The 20,399-nt window shown below is 43.3% G+C and overlaps 1 protein-coding gene across 1 annotated transcript in view; it reads right to left on the bottom strand.

Moving 5' to 3' along the window:
- The window catches only part of PTPRB (protein tyrosine phosphatase receptor type B), a gene marked incomplete at its 5' end in the record, with an annotated part of 106,182 nt that overhangs the window by 13,774 nt on the left and 72,009 nt on the right, over positions 1–20,399 (bottom strand). The window contains 9 exons of the mRNA XM_084632536.1: positions 1,919–2,009; positions 2,454–2,535; positions 2,666–2,683; positions 2,798–2,881; positions 5,528–5,627; positions 6,884–6,990; positions 9,150–9,393; positions 11,989–12,138; positions 16,118–16,396. Coding sequence (XP_084488662.1) covers positions 1,919–2,009; positions 2,454–2,535; positions 2,666–2,683; positions 2,798–2,881; positions 5,528–5,627; positions 6,884–6,990; positions 9,150–9,393; positions 11,989–12,138; positions 16,118–16,396 — 1,155 coding nt within the window. The remainder of the gene's footprint in view (positions 1–1,918; positions 2,010–2,453; positions 2,536–2,665; positions 2,684–2,797; positions 2,882–5,527; positions 5,628–6,883; positions 6,991–9,149; positions 9,394–11,988; positions 12,139–16,117; positions 16,397–20,399) is intronic.

Genomic DNA, 20,399 nt, shown 5'->3' with positions numbered 1-20,399 from the left:
AGATCCACCCACAATACACAATGCCCTGGGGGCTAGGGACTCTCCTTGGATGTGGGATTTGTGGGTTCAAGTCCTGGTTTCAAATCAGAATGGAGATTTGAAAACAGGTCTCCCACATTCCAAGTGAGTGCTATAAACACAGGGCTATTGGCTACAATGGGGTGGGTCTCTCTTGTCTTTCAGGAGAATGGTCTGGGTTTCATTTGCTAGGGCATGGGTTTACCCAGCTCAGGTGCCTAATGTCAGGAGAGGATTAATGGTGGAGAATTCTGAGCAGAGGGAGGTGCTTCCCTCTGGCATGTCAGGTAAGTAGAGGCCCAGACCAATGGGAGCAGGTGCCTAAGTACCTTTGTGAATCTGGGCCCTAAGTCCTGTCTCCTTCCTTTTGCATGACACTGATGGTTTCACAGGATCCCTGTGATAGGTGCCTACCTCCCCTCATGCATTGATGGGGAGCCTAAATGTCTAACTCAGGATGGAGGGCTGGACAGAGTACCTACTGGGTAGGCACTGCACTGCCTAAGTACCTTTGTGGATTCCGCCCAGGGAGACTTCACCCCATTTTCCCACAGGTGAGCACAATCCCATTGCAGAGCACAAGCCTCTTCCCTGGTTGTGCTCTGGTGGATGCCAGCTACTTGAAAGAGGTAGGGAGTTAGGATAATGGTGGGACTGTGGCTGCATCCGTCTTTGCCCCTGACGGCAGAGCCAGCAGTGCATGGCGGAGAGCACACACTCTTCCCCTTGACAGAACAGCAGTGTCTCCACTTCACTGTGCAGCCCCCTGGGAAAATGCTGGGTGACTGAGCAAGACAGCATTCCTCCTGTGTCTCTGGCTGCAGAGTTGCCCGTCCAGAGCAGACTGAGACATAGAGGTACCATAGCGCCATACACACTTTGGGTACTTCTACCTGGCAGTTGGGTGAGTACTTCCCAGCATGGGTAGACAGACAAGTGCAACTCTGCTTGAGCTAGCGTGCTACAAATACAAACCCTTCCAGACCTACTGGGTATGTAGGTGGGTGGGTAGCCCGAGCCACTGCCCATGCTACCCCCAGCTACACTGCTATTTTAAGTGCACAAGCTAGCATATGTCTGTCTATCTGAGCTGGGAAGCACCCTCCAAGCTGCAGTTAGACATACCCACCGGGGGATCCCTTCACCACTACTGAAATGCAGTCATCTCTGGATAAAACATGCCAACTAACGACAGCACACGGCAATACTATACGGCAAGTTAGGACTGGAAATCAAGCTGACTGCTACCATAGCCCATTGAAATTGCAGGGGGCTATTTAAGGTGGGCTAATTACCTCCAACAGGCGTCTCCCAGGGCTATCCCTATTTTCATGTGCCACATACTGCCAGTATCTTTGTCTTGTATGAAAGAGGACTCCTTCAGGATTATCGCCTTTTGCCATGCTGGGGGCACTGTGATACTGCAGGCTCATTATAAACTCTGAAGGAAGCGACTGTCACCTATCGATGTCAAATAAGTGATTTGTGCCCACTGGACAGGTTTGAACTGACAACATCTGAATGACTAGGGAGAAAGTAGCCCTGCTGCTATCCGGTGCTGATCACACAAAACACACAAGACAAGGTTTCTATGATTCCTACTATCTACCCTGACAGAACAGCTGAAAGGCTAGAACAGCTGAAGCCTTTTATAAACAGAATGAACACTAGTCATTACGCCTCTGGTGGGAAGTGAAATTTCATGAGAGCTGCTGTTGTAAAGCCGCTCGTGGCCATACATCGTCAGCATCAAAGCACCAAGACTTGGCTTGGCAATGGTATTTCATCTCGGACAAGGAAAAACAAGGAAAGGGATATGCTACATGCCCCATCCCATCCAGAAAAGAAGTGAAAAATAGCTGGTGTGATGTAATATTATATATCCAAACATAAAACTTACAGGGCAATATATTATTGTATCGATTTTTCCCTCTGTTCTCTGGCAAAAGCGCTATGTCACATGATTGGCTTCGACCCACATCTTTTAAGTCCTGTAAAAGGCCGAAATGAATGTGAGGTGAAAATCACAGGATGCTACAAAACAGAATGTACAGCATGCAAGGCCAAGGAAAGGAACTTATTTTTATTATACTGAAATTAGAGAACTGGTGGCATTGGCTTGAGCCAGGCACACTGCTGGGAGGCACTCTTCAAGATTTGCCACACAGCTCTGCTACCACAACTCAGTCCTGACCTTCAGCACATCCTGGTGATCCTGTGTTGGGCCTCTCATGAACAGAGGCTGCCAACTGGATCAAGTTGTGGTTCTGGCAGCAGGACAAATAGGGTCTAAGCTGAGACTGTCAAACTCATTTTCACTTGTGTGAAGAAGACCAGGGAATGCATGTCTCTGGGGCTGAAGGGTTAGTGAGCCAGAGTTAGCACCCAACCAGTCCATTCAATAAAGAAATGGTTCCACTAGATTGGATTCGTACCTCATATTCCTTGGACAGGAGGTAGTTGGAATCTGCTTGGAGTTTGGTGAAGTGCGCTTCAAACTGATTTACTTTTATTGGACTAAAACATTCGACAGAAGAAAAAAGACAAAAACCAAAAACACTCAGTTACCCGAGGAGACAACAAGGACATTATTCATCTAATTCATTACAAAGGAAGATGTTTTAAATGAAGAAATATTTGCTTTTACCTGGAAATTCTCCGGCTCCTAGAAATAATTTCAAAAGAAAAAGAAAGAACTTGTCAGTGAGTGACTGGAGAGACTGTTTCATCTATGATGCCATGTTAAAACAATTCTCTTAGAAACAAATTTTGAGATTACCCTCTCTGCCCCAAATTCAGATGGACGGACAACGGCCTGTCCCTGCGAATGCTCAGCCTTGCTGTAGGTCGCTCTTGGCCATTACTGCAATACAAAGGAAGCTATTCTTACTTTGGTTTTAGTGCTATGTTCAAATGTCAACGTGAGTTGGGCAACAAAAGTATCTTGTGGCAGGAAATAAAGAAAAGGAATAAAAAGAGATGGCTGTTTCATTTGCTACTCTGAAATGTATCTTTGCAGTTGCAGAGTTTTCCTGTACCTTAGTTTGCTGCCATAGGACAATAATTTTATATCATATATAGAAAAAACAGTGTAAAACAGTAATGGCCTGTTTTTTACCATAAGAGACACAGCCCAAACTACCACTAAAGTGGGTATTAGCGCTAGTCAGGAATTTTTTAGCTGACTGATTTTTAGCTGATTCGTCAAAACTGAAACTTTTCATGGAAAACCTTTAGTTGGGAAGGTTTCTCAGGTCCAGGAGGGAATTTCCCGTGAGAGAGAGAAGCACCCACCCCAGCATAACCAATAGACCGATGACCAGGGCGCTCACCTGGTTTAGCAGAGACCCAGGTTCAAGTCTCTGGTCTGAATCTCACTCTGTTGGTTTTTTTTCCCTTGAAAATTTTAGAAAGGTCTTGGTTTTGTTCCAACATGGAATGAAAAATAATTTCAAATCCTCAACATTTCTGGTGACATAGAATTCTTGTTTTCCAGCCAGTCCTAGTGGGTGTCCTATGGCAGGATAAGGCCTAACCAACTGATCTGTAGAACATCCCTGTGAAGTAGGTATTATCCCTGGTTCCATGTGCAGATTGGGGAACAAGTTACTGCTGTGCTTTTCAGAAGCGCAGAGTGCCTGCAGCTCCCACTGGCTTCAAGTGTTGTGGGTAGGGTGACCAGACAGCAAGTGTGAAAAATCGGGACAGGGGTGGGGGAGTAATTGGCACCTATATAAGACAAAGCTCCAAATATCAGGACTGTCCCTATAAAATCGGGACATCTGGTCATCCTAGTTGTGGGTGCTTAGCACCTCTGAAAATCAGGCCATTTGGGACTTGTGAAGGATCAGAGCAGGAATTAGTGGCAGCACTCGGATAGATTTGGGAAGTTCTTGGAATTCATTCTGTGCTCATTCCACTATTCATGGCCAGTTTACACCCATCTGTTCTTGTGCCAACATTGTCCATTAGCTAAATAGCTCTTCTCTCTTCCTGGTGTTTACCGGCCATGAACAAATTCAGGTTGGAAATTAGAAGAAGGTTTCTAACCATTAGAGGAGTGAGACGCTGGAACAGCCTCCCACTAGGAGTTGTGGAGGCAAACAACTGAATCAGTGTAAGATGGAGCTTGATACATTTATGGATGTGATTATATAATGGGGCTGCCTGCAATAGCTAGGATCTGGACTTAGTGACTCAGGAGATCCCCTGCAGTCCTACATTCCTATGTTCCACTAAACCACACACACTGTCTCTCCATCTCTGATCACCATTTGTTCCCTCAGAAACCTCTCTTGTAAATGAAAGAAACATTTACCTATTGTATATGACACAGAAAAATATACCGACGTTCACTGACCCATTGAACAGAGCTCATAAGAAGAAATCACAATACAGTTGAGAAAACATGCACTTCCTATGATTTACATTCAAACTATGTAGAGCAAAAATAAATTAGAGGATAAGGGACATATTTTCAAATGCAGGCGCCTAAGTAGCAGCCAGGAGAAAATGTGTACACCTATTGTGAATGCAAAACCTGCATTTTACTCATGCATAATGGTAGCGGTGTATGCATACAGATATGTAGGCATGCATTTCTCTGTAGGCACAAACAAATGCAGGTTTTACACACAAGTGCACATGCTTTTTCATGGTCAGCATCTAGACATCTGCATTGAATTTGGGCTTAAGTGTCTAGAAGAAACTGCTAGAGAATAATTTCATGCAGACTAAGAATTAGAGCTGGTTGGAAAACAATTTCCAACATTTCAAAGAAAAATTAACTCCAAGCAAAATGTTGCATTTTCAAAATTTCCCACAGAATAGAAATTCCAAATTTTTTTTGACTCAGAAATATAAAAAAAAATTCATTTCAATACTGTAAAATGTTTTGTTTCAATAAGGTAGTTTTTTATTTTTATAATGTTAAAATATTATATTTAATATTTATATATATTTAAATTAAAATAATATATAGATGATATGCAATTAATATTATAGAATAAAAGTCAGTTCAAAATGAAATGGAACAAATAAGTCAAAATTAAACTTTTTGACATTCTTGAAAGAAAATGTTTCAATGTTTCCAAAATGAGAGGGTCAAAATGAATCATTTCAAAGTTTTCCCATCAAAAATGTCATTGAAATCAACAAGTTCTCATGAAAGGTTTAAATGAAGCCACATTTTCTGACAGAAAACTGCTCCAGTGAAAATGTGTTGACCAGCTCTACTAAGAACCTAAGGTCCCATTGCAGCCTTAAATCATGCAACTCCTATTAATCAGTGGAAATCCTGTTCCTTAATCAAGGGTAATATGGGGCTTCTTAGTTCAATATTCAATTTGTTCAAATGGTGAGGGAAATGGAATTAGGTTTTTGCTTTCCTAAATACAATTTAAAGTTTTCATCCAATTTTACACCTTCCTCAGTGTCTCAGATTGAAAATCATGTCTAATTTCATCAGACCTTGTGCAAGAAAAATTTAAAAAAGGGAGTTTCTACTTACCTAACTTTTTGTCTGTAGACAAATAAAGCAGTGACAGCCACCACCATCACAATGAGAAACAAACCAGCACTCACGCCTTCTATAACTCCAAACATGGGTTCTAAGATAGATAGATACACACACACACACAGAGCAAAGGAATTAGATACATACAGTGTTATCAGTTAAAGACACTGAAATAAATACAAAGGAACTTCAACTGCATATATATTTGGAGGACTGGGCTTTGATATTACTTCCTTAGTTTTTCAAGAACTTACACTGTACATCAGGTGGGCAAGAAACAGGTAGAAGAGAAAAAAGTTCTCTCCTTCCATAGAATGAGGGAGTGAAGAAACAGCCAGATTTCCCAGGAGTTCAGATCTCCTCCCCAGGCTACAGTAGTTCACTGGGTTTTTCAAACTAAGTCTAGGATAATTCACTGATTCAGTCCCATTTCAAGACCATTTACACTGGATGACAAAACCATTTCATTCTCACATCCAGAAAGGAACTGTTGTCTGGATTCAAGGGTTTTTTTGAGGCTTAATCAGTGTTTGGAAAGTATTGAGATCCTTGTATCAAGGGGCTATGCTATTATTTATTGTTTGTATTGTAGCAGTGACTCGAGATCCTCAGTCAGGGACCCCAGCTCTATTGGGCAATGTGTTCCTTCCCAAACAATTTATAACCTACGGGCTTATTGCTCCACCATAGCTGAGACCGGGGAACATGGGGGCTGGTTGTGGCTCCCTGATCCTGTGCTGCTTGGCCACGGCATAAGTCAAGAGTTGCTGAGGAGCAGGTCTAACTCATGCCACTGGCATAAAGTCCCTAGGTGACCTTACACTGTGAAGGATCAGCATAGTTCCGTCACACCTCGCTCCCACCTCTGACATCTCTCCTACACCCTGGACACATGGGACAGCAGGTGCAGGAGGTGGTTATACCATCTCTCACACCAGAAGAGAGCTCCCCTGCACCAAGGGAAATTTCCACTAGCCATTTCTGTCCACTTTGAGCAGCTTGAGTGGCAGAAAGCAGACCGGAGAATCTAGCCTTATGTATTATTTCTATCCCTAAGGATGCTGCACAGTCCTTGCTCTCTCTCTCTCTGGCTCCCTTTTAAAGTGAACGCCTATAATTTGTAGGAAGTTTTGTACTTCAGAAGGAAATCATGGATGGAAGGGGAAACATCACAGCTATTGTTTTAACCGACAGTGCTGAATACCGAATATTAACTGGCGGAGAGCTGAATCTCAAAGTAACTCAGTTCAGCAACAAGGTCCTTGCTGCTCTCTCCTACCCACTCCAGCACCAATGGGTGTCATACCCATGTAACTGGTACAGTTGGTATAGAATAAAGGAGAAACTCACCTGACTCAGTAGTGATTGGTAAAGAGAAAAAGGTATCTGAGAAGAGTGGCTCAGTGAATTCCCTCAGGTCTTCACTAAAGAGCTGGGTGAAAGCTCGGATACTGATTCTGGAAAAGCAGAAGGGTTTATTAGATCTGTTTGGGAGTTGGTATCAAACAGGAGAAAACTAAAGGTTAACACAGAAATAGCAAAATCACAAAACAGGGCTTCTGGACAACATTTACTAAGTACATTTCCTGTGTCTTCTAACTACTGTTATTGTTATACCTTTTGTTGTTCAGCTTCTGCTTTAGTGAGAGTTTCAAAGCCAATATTTTTAGCACCTCAGCAGTTCATTCCATTTTTTAGTATCTTTTGCTCAACAATATGTGGGGAAAATGAAAGAAGGACTAAATACTAGGTGACACACCATATTAAACTTGGGGAAAAAAAATTTCTGCCTAACTGTGTGATCAGAGGGAAGGCTTATATATCACAGTGTGTTCTTTGTAGAGGGCTGCAGTAAGCCAAAAAAACTGCTGACTAGCTGATCTATGGATATAACTGCCCTCAGTACTATCATATGGGGTCTTGGATTTGGATTACATTCTATGCTTCTGATCCTGCACACACCTTTGCATGTGAATAGTCATATTCAGGACCTACTTCCATCTCTCCTGATATTAGGCCTGTAAATGGACTACTTATGTGCATAAATGTTTTCAGGATTGGGTCTTTACCACTTTAGGCTCCTGGGGATCATGAAAGTAGTCCCATGAGCTGGACAAACTAATCACAGTGAGCAGCGTCTTTGTTGGATTTAGGTCTTTGCTATTTTCACAAGCTCCTGATTGCCAAAAATTTGTCACTGAAAATTCATCAACAAATCTGTTCACATGAACACATTGATTTGATTGGACACATGGTCACCTGGTAAGCTTCTGTTCTTTGACTGGATGAACGTAGTTGTTAAGCAGGTTTCTGATACAGATACACACAATGAACAAAATAAAAAATTCTGCAACATTCAATTGAAATTCACTGTTTAAGTCCATGAATTTTCCTCTCAGCAAACTCATTTCTAAGAGCATTCACAGAAAGCAAAAGGAGCTCAAATGAAATCCAAGCAAATTCATTAAAAAGCTGAAATGAGTGTCTGTGAAAGGTTTGTTGATCTAGTCACTCAGCTCTCATTGTGGCTTTGGTAACCTGTTGTGGAGGTTCCTGCCGGCCAGTTGATAGAATTTAGAATCAAAGAAGTTAAGAGGTAGAAATCTTTACTCACAGTAGGTCTCATTCTGAGTAGGGATAAGTGGGCATAATTTCCACTGAACCCAGCTAGAGCCCACTTGAAAGCTGCTTTCACTTCAATTGCACAACTGCCCCATTAAGTTTTTAATAGTCCACATTTAGTAGCTAAGCTTGATTTAATGCAGCACGGAAAAGTAATTACATTTAATGTGAAGCTGCAGCTTCTACATAAACATACATGGTATCCAGTTTGTCTGAAATACAAATCATAATTGTTTGGGGATATTACTTCAAATACTCTAGTTTTTGGCTAAAATCTAAGGCCTAGATGCTGGGTCACACTGCAGCTGCTTTCTGCTGTTCCCTAGGTGCAAAGTGGCCTTAAGGTAATTGGATTCAGCCCTTGGAGGTTCATGCCAGTGTAGAGGATGCAACAGGAGGTGTACAGGTGCTCTAGCAGCTCCCACACCATGCCCAACTGTGGCTAAATCTTCCCTTTGTCCTGGTCAGCCTCAGCTACTGTACAGGCTTCCTGAGTCTGTTGGAAGCTGGCACAGGGTAGAATGCCCTTTGGGTTGCTCTAATCTGCACTAGCAGATTGGCCTGGTGGAGCCTGTCCACAGAATTAGAGGAACACAAAACTACCTTTGTATCTCCTGCTCTCCCGTTTTACCTGTCCCGAATGCTTCCCTGACTCAGCTGCTGATCCAGCCCTTAAGTCTCTCCACAGAGAAATTAGCAACTGTAGCAAAGTTCCCCATCAAAGTAAAAGAGATAAAGAGGCCTTTTTACCGCACGGAGTTTTGCACATAATGAATTGTAGCATTTCCAGGCTGGTGAAGGAACTGTTTATACATTAAATATGAGATGGGGCAGGGACAAAGCTTTTATAAATTGCACAGTACAACACACAGCACACCATGTAATACAGGTTATTAATCTACGGCAGCTCAGGTACATCAGGCATCGAGATAGCATAGTACCTAATAATACAGCACACACACACACACAGCAAAATTACCACAATAAATCTAACCTGTAGGCAGTCCTGGGTTTCAGTGGCCCATCACAGAATTTCTGCTGATTGGGATCACATTTTCCTCCCAGACTTTCCATCTCAGCTCCAAGCTTAATGTCAAAGCTCTTATAGTTGCTGTCAAGGTTTTCAGCACATTTGCTTGCAAAATAGTTGGTCTGATAGACACGTATGGAATTGTTATGTTTGTATTCCAAGTAGGAAGGTAACGGGTGCTGCTGATCTGGCTTCAGTTCTTCACTGCCTAGGAAAAAAAATGGTAAAAAAAAATTGCACATCATATGCCACAGCTCTCGTGCTATTAGTGTATCTAAGGCCGAGGGCATCAATAGACATATTTAACACTTGACAAACTTCTGTACTTTGTCTGGGAGGTAACATGGTCTAGTGAATAGAGCATAGGACTGGGAATTAGCTACCAGGAATCTATTTCCAGCCTTGACCCTAAACTGTTGTATGACCATAGGCAAGTCACTGCCCTCTGAGCCTCCGTTTTCCCATCTGCCAAATTACCTTCCTTTGTAACACACCTGAAGGTCTATGGAAGAAACACACAATATACAAACTGTTATTATTAACTTTAACTGCAGGGGTCATTAGTAGCTATGTTATCTTTACAAACAACAGCTGGTCTGGTGTGGTAATCTGATCCCCAGGAGAAGAAGCAGAACGCAGCAGATTCCTACGGTAAACAGCAAATTCCTACAGATAGGAAATTCTGTGTTTCAAAGCAACCTGGCATTGTGGTTTAAAAAGCTTCTTACAGTCTGATAAAGACTATGCTATACTGTCTTCAAAATTGTTAAGCCACATGAAAGCCCCTTCTTTACAGAGACCTCTACAGACTCAAATTACTGAGTGTCCTAAAGAAACACTCTGTGCTTTTCTTAAGTGAGTGATGGTCTACAAACTGCTGACTTGTGGCACAATTCCTGAAATTAAGTCTTAGGGTATGTCTACACAGCAGCTGGAGGTGTCATTCCCAGCTGGGATAGACATGCCCATGCCAGCTCTGATCACTCTAGTGTGCTGAAAATAACAGCAGAGCCGTAGCTGCACACAGGGTGTCATATGGGAACCACCATTTGCTCCACTTGTTAGGGTGCTATCTCAATCACAGCTAGCGTGGGTATGTCTACCTGAGCTGGGAATGACACCTCCAGCTCCAATTTAGACATACCCTTAGTATTTTTGGACTGAGCCTACCTCAGGGTGTTTCAGGCACACTGTCTTCTATTTGAACCCACACTGCATGTTGGTCTATGGGGACATTTTTGGATCGATGCTGGCTTGCTTGGCTAGATAACTCAGGGCAGTTTGCTATATCTCTTCTAGATCCCATTCTAGAACAGTGGGCACAGGGAGGGTCTGATGCCTTGAGAAGGTTGTGTGAATCACCTCTGCTGCATAATTCTGCCCCCCCCAGCTTTCCCTCCTGCCATCTGCCTCCTTCCACAGGGGGTAAAAAAAAAAGTAGCCAGTGGGTACAGAGAATAGTTGCAATAGGAAATGATTGTAGTCCCCAGAAATGAATCCCGATGTTTTATTCTTTATGATAGTGCCTAAAAGGGCCAGCTGTGCTAGGCACTGTACCAATATATAGTGAGAAACAGTCCCTGCCCCCAAAGAGCTTACACTCTGACTAGACAAGAACGACACAGGGTGGGAGAAGAAAAGGATTATTTTTACCTGGGAACAGAGACACAGCGGAATGGTTAAGTGACTTACACAAGGTCACAAAGGGAGCTTGTGGCAATGTCAAAAATTAAACTCAGACCTCCTGAGTCCTAGTTTAGGGCTTTAACTGCAAGGCCACTCTTCTTCTCTACAGGATAGCACAAGGAAGGAAATATATATGCACTATATGGGGACATTTTCTGCTTCCACTTACACTGGTGTATGTGAGAGCAATTTGCCTCATGAAATAAACAACATGAATCATTTTATTCAGACTGTAAGCTACCTTTGTTTTCTAATAACGGCTTAGCAGGCAACACTGAAGGCAACAGAGACTGAAGCTGAGATGCACTCTCACCTGCTTCAAGTTAGTGCCTAAACTATGTTATTGAATCAGTGCATAGCAAGACAATCTGTCCCATTTCTATTCTCTGGGACATTTGCTTTGAGTTCTCTCATCTTCTAAGTAAGGAAACTGTCCAAACATGTGGATGGTAACATCCCAGAGATTGAAGTAAAACTCTGTCCTTAACTATGGTGCCAGTGGAGATGGTATGATGGGATAACATGGTTTTGGTAATTAAATATTCATGGTAAATAGGCCCAATGGCTTGTGATGGGATATTAGATGGGGTGGGAACTGAGTTACCCAGGAAAGAATTTTCTGTAGTATCTGGCTGGTGAATCTTGCCCATATGCTCAGGGTTCAGCTGATCGCCATATTTGGGGTCGGGAAGGAATTTTCCTCCAGGGCAGATTGGCAGAGGCCCTGTAGGTTTTTCGCCTTCCTCTGTAGCATGGGGCACGGGTCACTTGCTGGAGGATTCTCTGCTCCTTGAAGTCTTTAAACCACGATTTGAGGACTTCAATAGCTCAGACATAGGTGAGAGGTTTTTCGCAGGAGAGGGTGGGTGAAATTTTGTGGCCTGTGTTGTGCAGGAGGTCGGACTAGATGATCATAATGTCCCTTCTGACCTTAGTATCTATGAATCTATGGACCTCTGGATCTAAAAGCCTCTCCCTGCTGAGTTAAAGGACCAGGTTCATTGTCAGAAGCAGATCCATACACCTCTTCTGAAATCTGGCCAGGAGATGAGGACAAATACACTCCTTATGTTAATATGGGTTACAGAAAGAAACCTACTAATTCATAAAAACTTACCATCAGCCTCTCTCACAACCACAGTAAAGTATTTCACAGCTCCGTTGGTATCACTGAACCAGCTGCAGTTGAAAGTAAAGTTGATGGAAGATTTGGTAATGAGTGCATCCTTTTTGTTTACTCGGATGTGGGGAAGTGGAGGAGGGGGGCCTGGAAAAGAAGAGAGAGGGAGGGCGAAATAAAGTAAATCACCATCTATATATTTTTAATTACATAATAACAGTAAATGATGTGCAAATCTCAACAAAACTCAACCATTTAGACCCAAAGTCTCTCATATTATACTCTTTGCAGTCACAAATGCTATGTCTACACTACCGCGATAAGTTGACCTATGCTACGCAACTCCAGCTACGTGAATAATGTAGTTGGAGTCAACGTACCTTAGGTCAAGTTATCGTGGGGTCTACACCGCAGGGGGCTGATGGGAGAAAATCTCCCGTCAACTTACCTTACTCTTCTCGTCAGGGGTAGAGTTCAGGGGTCGACTGGAGAGCGATCTGCAGTCGATTTGGCGGGTCTTTACTAGACCCGCTAAATCGACTGCTGGTGGATCGATCTCAGAGCGTCGATCCCTGCTGTAGTGTAGACCTGCCCAAAGTGTATCCCTCTCCAGCAGAGAAGCTGCCAGAAGACATAACAGACCAGCGGTGTTTTAAACGTAATGACAGAGGCAGCTCCTTACAGTAGAATTTTTTGCAGAAGCTGCCCAGGATTGCATTAATGTCTCATTAAATCCATGCAGTCTTAAACTATAGCCGCTAAAATAGCATTTTCAGAGGTGGGTTCAATCTGGGTACTTTGAGACCACTAAGGCTGCAGATAGACATTTGCTTTGAAACATCTAGATTTCTCCCTCTCACATCAAATCGAACAATAAACAATGTCCAAGAAACAAAACACGACACTGAGTCAATTGAGCAAAGTATTTACATATAGACGATCTGATATCAGATTTATAGAATGGCTTCCATAGGGAACTGGCATTTGTATCTGCCATATGTCTAAACAAGCTATATGTTGAACAGTGATACATCAGGAACTAAACGGGAAATACAACCTAGACGGAGCTACTATAAGATGAGTGCATAACTGGTTGGAAAATCATCCCTAGAGAGTAGTTATGAGTGGTTCACAGTCATGCTGGAAGGGCATAACGAGTGGGGTCCTGCAGGGATCGGTTCTGGGTCTGGTTCTGTTCAATATCTTCATCAATGATTTAGATAATGGCATAGAGAGTACACTTATAAAGTTTGCAGACGATGCCAAGCTGGGAGGGGTTGCAAGTGCTTTGGAGGATAGGATTAAAATTCAAAATGATCTGGACAAACTCGAGAAATGGGCTGAAGTAAACAGGATGAAATTGAATAAGGAAAAATGCAAAGTACTCCACTTAGGAAGGAACAATCAGTTGCACACACAGAAAATGGGAAATGACTGCCTAGGAAGGAGTACTGTGGAAAGGGGTCTGGGGGTCATAGTGGATCACAAGCTAAATATGAGTCAACAGTGTAATGCTGTTGCAAAAAAAGCAAACATCATTCTGGGATGTATTAGCAGGAGTATTATAAGCAAGACACAAGAAGTAATTCTTCCACTCTACTCCACGCTGATTAGGCCTCAACTAGAGTATTGTGTACAGTTCTGGGTGCCACATTTCAGGAAAGATGTGAACAAATCTGAGAAAGTCCAGAGAAGAGCAACACAAATGATTAAAGGTCTAGCAAACATGACCTATGTGGGAAGATTGAAAAAATTGGGTTTGTTTAGTCTGGAGAAGAGAAGACTGAGAGGGGACATGATAACAGTTTTCAAGTACATAAAAGGTTGTTACAAGGAGGAGGGAGAAAAATTGTTCTTAACCTCTGAGAATAGGACAAGAAACAATGGGCTTAAATTGCAGCAAGGGCGGTTTAGGTTGGACATTAGGAAAAACTTCCTGTCAGAGTGGTTAAGCACTGGAATAAATTGCCTAGAGAGGTTGTGAAATCTCCATCATTGGGGATTTTTAAGAGCAGGTTGGACAAACACCTGTCAGGGATGGTCTAGATAATACTTAGTCCTGCCTTAAGTGCAGGGGACTGGACTAGATGACCTCTCGAGGTCCCTTCCAGGTCTATGATTCTGTGAAACGGAAAAGGAAAAAGAGGGGGGGGGGGGATAAAGTATATCTGATGCAAGCCTCTCAATGGAACACTAGAGCACTGTAATAGAGATTGCAGCTCAATGTTTTCAATAACCTATATAGCCACATATACTGTATCAGTATCTACTGTTTAATAGTCATGGCCAAAATTTAAAGGGTTTCCGTGTGGATAAGGAACCAATAGTTCACAAGCTTATTTGAAGCCTAGCCAGATAATCTTCCATCTGTAAGACCAGTCTGGAATTCTTGGGAGAGCTGGCTCCCTCATGGTATTTAGACAATCCTGCTTCCAAGCTCAACCAGAACTTGATAGTGCAGAGATGTCTAAAAATGAAAACAATGGAGAACAGTTAAGCCTTCAAAGAGGTTCTGTTGCTGTATCTGGTGATGCTCAGGTTACCTCTGATTTTATCTGAACTCATAGCATCTCTTGTAGTAGAGAAGAGACAGGGCTTGGTTGCAATTCATGTGAAGGGTGGGTTTTACCATGTTCTTTTTTCCCAGACTCTGGGCAGGACCCCAGCAATCATTGGGGTCACAGCTCTGGAATGTCTGGGTGGTTTTACCATTCCCAGTTCCAGCCCTAAGAGGCCCAGACCAGTGGCTGGACACCAGATAACCTGCCAGGGTTGTCAATGAACAGAAGAAAGAGGAATTGACATAAATGAATGGTCCCAAAGCTGGGTTAAAGTTCTCTTCCTTCAGAGGGCACTCATCAGGCTGTGGCCCTAATCCGAGTTCACCAACAGAGAGGAATAGTCTCCTTTTAAGGTGAGTCAGCATCAGGTCCTCCCTTCCTTCAGGAAGGGACCATTGGGCAGTGGCTGCCCAATGGGGCTCCTGCATTCAGCCATCCATTTTTCCAAGATCTGCTCTCCTCCCTGATTTGTCATCAGCTGAGCTAGGTTTCTCCCTTTTAAGTTCCTCCCTCCAATTCTGACATCTCTCAGCTGAGTCTCCATTAGCTTATTAACCCCTTATTGCTCAGTGTAGGATTTGTAGGGGTTTTTAGCGACTGGACTTTGTAGTTCTCCTTGGCTCTGTGCAGCCAAGGGGGGACTGGTGACCAGACCTGTCAATCACACTATACTTCATGGAACATTTGGCCTTGGGGGTAATTAAGGCTCTCTGTCATGCTATACCACACAGACTGGAGGTGACCCATGGATTGCCACAACTTGAGTGTCAGCAGCAGCTGCTGACCAGCCAAGGTGAAGAAGGGAGAAGGAGATTCCTGTGAGTGGCTTGTGCACAGTAGAGAGAGACATCACCATGCACAGAGCAGTACCATGCGGGCTGGCATTACCTCCCTCCTTGTGTATGTTGTTGAGTAGCTGCAAGCTGCCATTTACAACCCATCTGCAGCCCAAGGGAGGAGCCACAAGGGAGTCTGAGAGGAGTCTGCAGAGCAGTGCTCCTCCGTCATCTCCACTGCCCGACGCAAACTCATCATCTGAGAGAAGAGGGAGTAAAGCCTGAAGAAGAGCCACTGCCCCAACTTCCTGAAGGCTCTAAGTGGCTTCCCACTATTTTGACTTGGCGATGGCATTTGGTGAGAGGAAAGGACCAGGGGGCAGCAAAGAGGCAAACCCAGAGGAGAACAAAGGGTCAGTTGTAGGCTGCATGTTGTGCCATGACTGACAGATTATAAAACTTGTTTTCAAGTTTGTTCTCACTGCGTGAGTCAAATAAACCAGTTTTACAATAAGATTCACACAGTGATAAAAAATCCTTTAAAGAAGTTTTATAGTTTAAGAGCCTTATAATCTGGCACAGCGTGCAACTAAACACAGGTGTTCCCCATTTTGGTCACTGGTCACACATTTCGGTGGCTGGTGTGACACAACAGGCAGGTTTGGAGGTCGAAAAGTCTGCTGACTAACCAACAGGACCAGATGATAGCTTATTCCTGTTCACCTTATTCCTGTTCACCTTCTCCCTCCATGCCACTGTACCTATGTATTTGATACATCAAGGACTTACGGTCTATCATAGTGATGGTGCTGTCTTCAACTACCTCACTAGTCATGTCTGAAGACTGCACTTTGATGGACACCAAGTATCTCTTGTGGGGTACTAGCATCATGATGTTTTGCAAAGATTTTTCTTTCTCGATCCTTTTGGAAAACTCAACTTCTCCAGTGTCCATTTTTTTGCATTCAATACTATATCCATCGAAGTCAGAGTCAGGCGGGGTCCAGGAACATGCAATGGCAGTAGAGTTTTGTGGCCGGCAGTGAAGGTTTTGTATTCTGTCTGGTCCTAAACATGGAGGGGAGAGGTTGAAAAGTTGAAGCGTAATGTAACAGAGGACATGCATTATACATTTTGTGCTTACTCTATGGCTTGGCCATCAGTCTTAGCACTCAAGTCTAAATTAATAATTTAATTAGAGCAAAGGGACTAAGAATCAGGATTCCTAGCTCTACCGCACACTTGCTGAAAGATTTTAGGCAAGTCACTTGACCTCATTTTATCTCTGTAAACTGAATTAATGCCATTGACCTCCAAAGAACTGTGACTCGTCAGTAATTAACTGTAAAAAAACTTTTCAGATCTTCTGAAGAAAGGTGCAATAGGAATCCAACATATTATTAGAACTATGGTACAACTGGAGCTTAAATCTAGTTAAAAAATACCCCTCATCATACAGCGTAATTGAAATGCATACTTCTTACAATGAAATGTCCATATCATATAGCACACACTCTACAGTGAAAGGCACAAATGTTTAACATGCTATTTATAAACTTCTCTTTTTCCTTTCAGCCTTATTTTCCACAATTGTCCAAAGAAATACATTACAGCTGAAGAATCAAATACTGTACATTGCAAAAGAGGGAGCTAAAATAGCAGGAATTAGTAATTTACCCCTCAGCTCCTTGTAGCAAAAATACAAGGTTCATCATCTTCCTTTCCAAATGCAAACAGATGGACATCACACCAAAAGGACTGAAAGTAAAAAATCCATTACAATCTACATACCGCACAGACTATGCTGACAGCTTGTGCCACACACTCTCAAAGAAACTGCGGAACCACCTGATCAACATCCTCTACAGCAAACAGGGAAAGATTAAGAATGAGCTCTCAAAACTGGATACTCTCATAAAAAAACAACCTTCCACACAAACTTTCTCGTGGCTAGACTTTACAAAAAGTAGACAAGCCATTTACAACACACACTTTGCTTCCCTACAAAAGAAAAAGGACACTAAACTATCTAAACTACTACATGCCACAAGGGGCCACAACAGTGGTTCCCTTAACCCACCCAGCAATATTGTTAATCTATCCAATTATATTCTTAGCCCAGCAGAAGAATCTGTCCTATCTTGGGGCCTCTCCTTCTGCCCCTCCACCCCCACGAACGTGATACAGTTCTGTGGTGATCTAGAATCCTATTTTCGATGTCTCCGACTCAAGGAATATTTCCAACACATCTCTGAACAACATACTAATCCACAGAGACCTTCCTACCAAGACTACAAAAAGAAGGATTCTGGGTGCACTCCTCCTGAAGGTCGAAACAACAGACTGGACTTCTACATAGAGTGCTTCCGCCGACTTGCACGGGCTGAAATTGTGGAAAAGCAGCATCACTTGCCCCATAACCTCAGCCGTGCAGAACACAATGCCGTCCACAGCCTCAGAAACAACTCTGACATCATAATCAAAAAGGCTGACAAAGGAGGTGCTGTTGTCATCATGAATAGGTCGGAATATGAACAAGAGGCTGGTAGGAAGCTCTCCAACACCACTTTCTACAAGCCATTACCTCTGATCCCACTGAGAGGTACCAAAAGAAACTACACTGTTTGCTCAAGAAACTCCCTGAAAAAGCACAAGAACAAATCCGCACAGACACACCCCTGGAACCCTGACCTGGCGTATTCGATCTGCTACCCAAGATCCATAAACCTGGAAATCCTGGACGCCCCATCATCTCAGGCATTGGCACCCTGACAGCAGGATTGTCTGGCTATGTAGACTCCCTCCTCAGGCCCAATGCTACCAGCACTCCCAGCTATCTTCGAGACACCACCGACCTCCTGAGGAAACTACCATCCATCGGTGATCTTCCTGAAAACACCATCCTGGCCACTATGGATGTAGAAGCCCTCTACACCAATATTCCACACAAAGATGGACTACAAGCCGTCAGGAACAGTATCCCCGATAATGTCACGGCAAACCTGGTGGCTGAACTTTGTGACTTTGTCCTCACGCATAACTATTTCACATTTGGGGACAATGTATACCTTCAAATCAGCGGCACCGCTATGGGTACCCGCATGGCCCCACAGTATGCCAACATTTTTATGGCTGACTTAGAACAACGCTTCCTCAGCTCTCGTCCCCTAATGCCCCTACTCTACTTGCACTACATTGATGACATTTTCATCATCTGGACCCATGGAAAAGAAGCCCTTGAGGAATTCCACCATGATTTCAACAATTTCCATCCCACCATCAACCTCAGCCTGGACCAGTCCACACAAGAGATCCACTTCCTGGACACTACGATGCTCATAAGCGATGGTCACATAAACACCACCCTATACCGGAAACCTACTGACCACTATTCCTACCTACATGCCTCCAGCTTTCATCCAGACCACACCACATGATCCATTGTCTATAGCCAAGCTCTACGATACAACCGCATTTGCTCCAACTCCTCAGACAGAGACAAACACCTACAAGATCTCTATTAAGCATTCTTACAACTACAATACCCACCTGCTGAAGTGAAGAAACAGATTGACAGAGCCAGAAGAGTACCCAGAAGTCACCTACTACAGGACAGGCCCAACAAAGAAAATAACAGAACGCCACTAGCCATCACCTTCAGCCCCAACTAAAACCTCTCCAATGCATCATCAGGGATCTACAACCTATCCTGAAGGAAGACCCATCACTCTCACAGATCTTGGGAGACAGACAGCCCCACAACCTGAAGCAAATACTCACCAGCAACCACACACCACACAACAGAACCACTAACCCAGGAACCTAGCCTTGCAACAAAGCCCGTTGCCAACTGTGCCCACATATCTATTCAGGGGACACCATCATAGGGCCTAATCACGTCAGCCACACTATCAGAGGCTCGTTCACCTGCACATCTACCAATGTGATATATGCCATCATGTGCCAGCAATGCCCCTCTGTCATGTACATTGGTCAAACTGGACAGTCTCTACGTCAAAGAATAAATGGACACAAATCAGATGTCAAGAATTATAACATTCATAAACCAGTCGGAGAACACTTCAATCTCTCTGGTCACTCTATTTCTGACCTAAAAATGGCTATTCTTCAACAAAAAGACTTCAAAAACAGACTCCAATGAGAGACTGCTGAATTGGAATTAATTTGCAAACTGGATACAATTAACTTAGGATTGAATAGAGACTGGGAGTGGATGGGTCATTACACAAAGTAAAACTATTTCCCCATGTTTATTCCCTTCCCTCCCCCACCGTTCCTCAGACGTTCTTGTCAACTGCTGGAAATGGCCCACCTTGATTATCACTACAAAAGGTTTTTCCTGCCCCCACTCTCCTGCTCACCTTAACTGATCATTCTTGTTACAGTGTGTATGGTAACACCCATTGTTTCATGTTCTCTATGTATATAAATCTCCCCACTGTATTTTCCACCAAATGCATCCGATGAAGTGAGCTATATCTCATGAAAGCTTATGCTCAAATAAATTTGTTAGTCTCTAAGGTGACACAAGTACTCCTTTTCTTTTTGTAAATAATATAAGATCATTTAAAAAGTTCTAATTAAAGGAACTAATTAAAGGAACACATTTTGACACAGCACAAAAATGAAATTAAATCAAGGCACCATTGTCAAACTCTAACTTTCAAGGTGAAAAGCTAGAGATGCATGTAAAAAAAAAAACAAAACACCCCAAAACCAAAAACCAAACAACTAAAAACATTTGTATAATACTTGGAAAAAGGTCTAACCCAGGCGTTGGCAACCTTCAGCACGCGGCCCATCAGGGTAATCCACTGGCAGGCCGTGAGGCATTTTGTTTACATTGACCGTCTGCAGGCACAGCCCCCCGCAGCTCCCTGTGGCTGCTGTTTGCTGTTCCTGGCCAACTGGAGCTGTGGGAAGTGGCAGCCAGCACATCCCTGTGTCCCGCAGTTCCTATTGGCCAGGAATGGCAAACCGCAGTCACTGGGAGCTGCGGGAGCCATGCCTGCAGACGGTCAACATAACAAAATGTCTCGCAGCCCGCCAG

This window comes from Lepidochelys olivacea (assembly GCF_965140295.1).
Source record: "Lepidochelys olivacea isolate rLepOli2 genome assembly, chromosome: 1".
In the NCBI taxonomy this organism is placed as follows: Eukaryota; Metazoa; Chordata; order Testudines; family Cheloniidae; genus Lepidochelys; species Lepidochelys olivacea.
The sequence above is the reverse complement of the archived record's forward strand: the minus strand, read 5'-3'. Positions and strand labels throughout refer to the sequence as shown.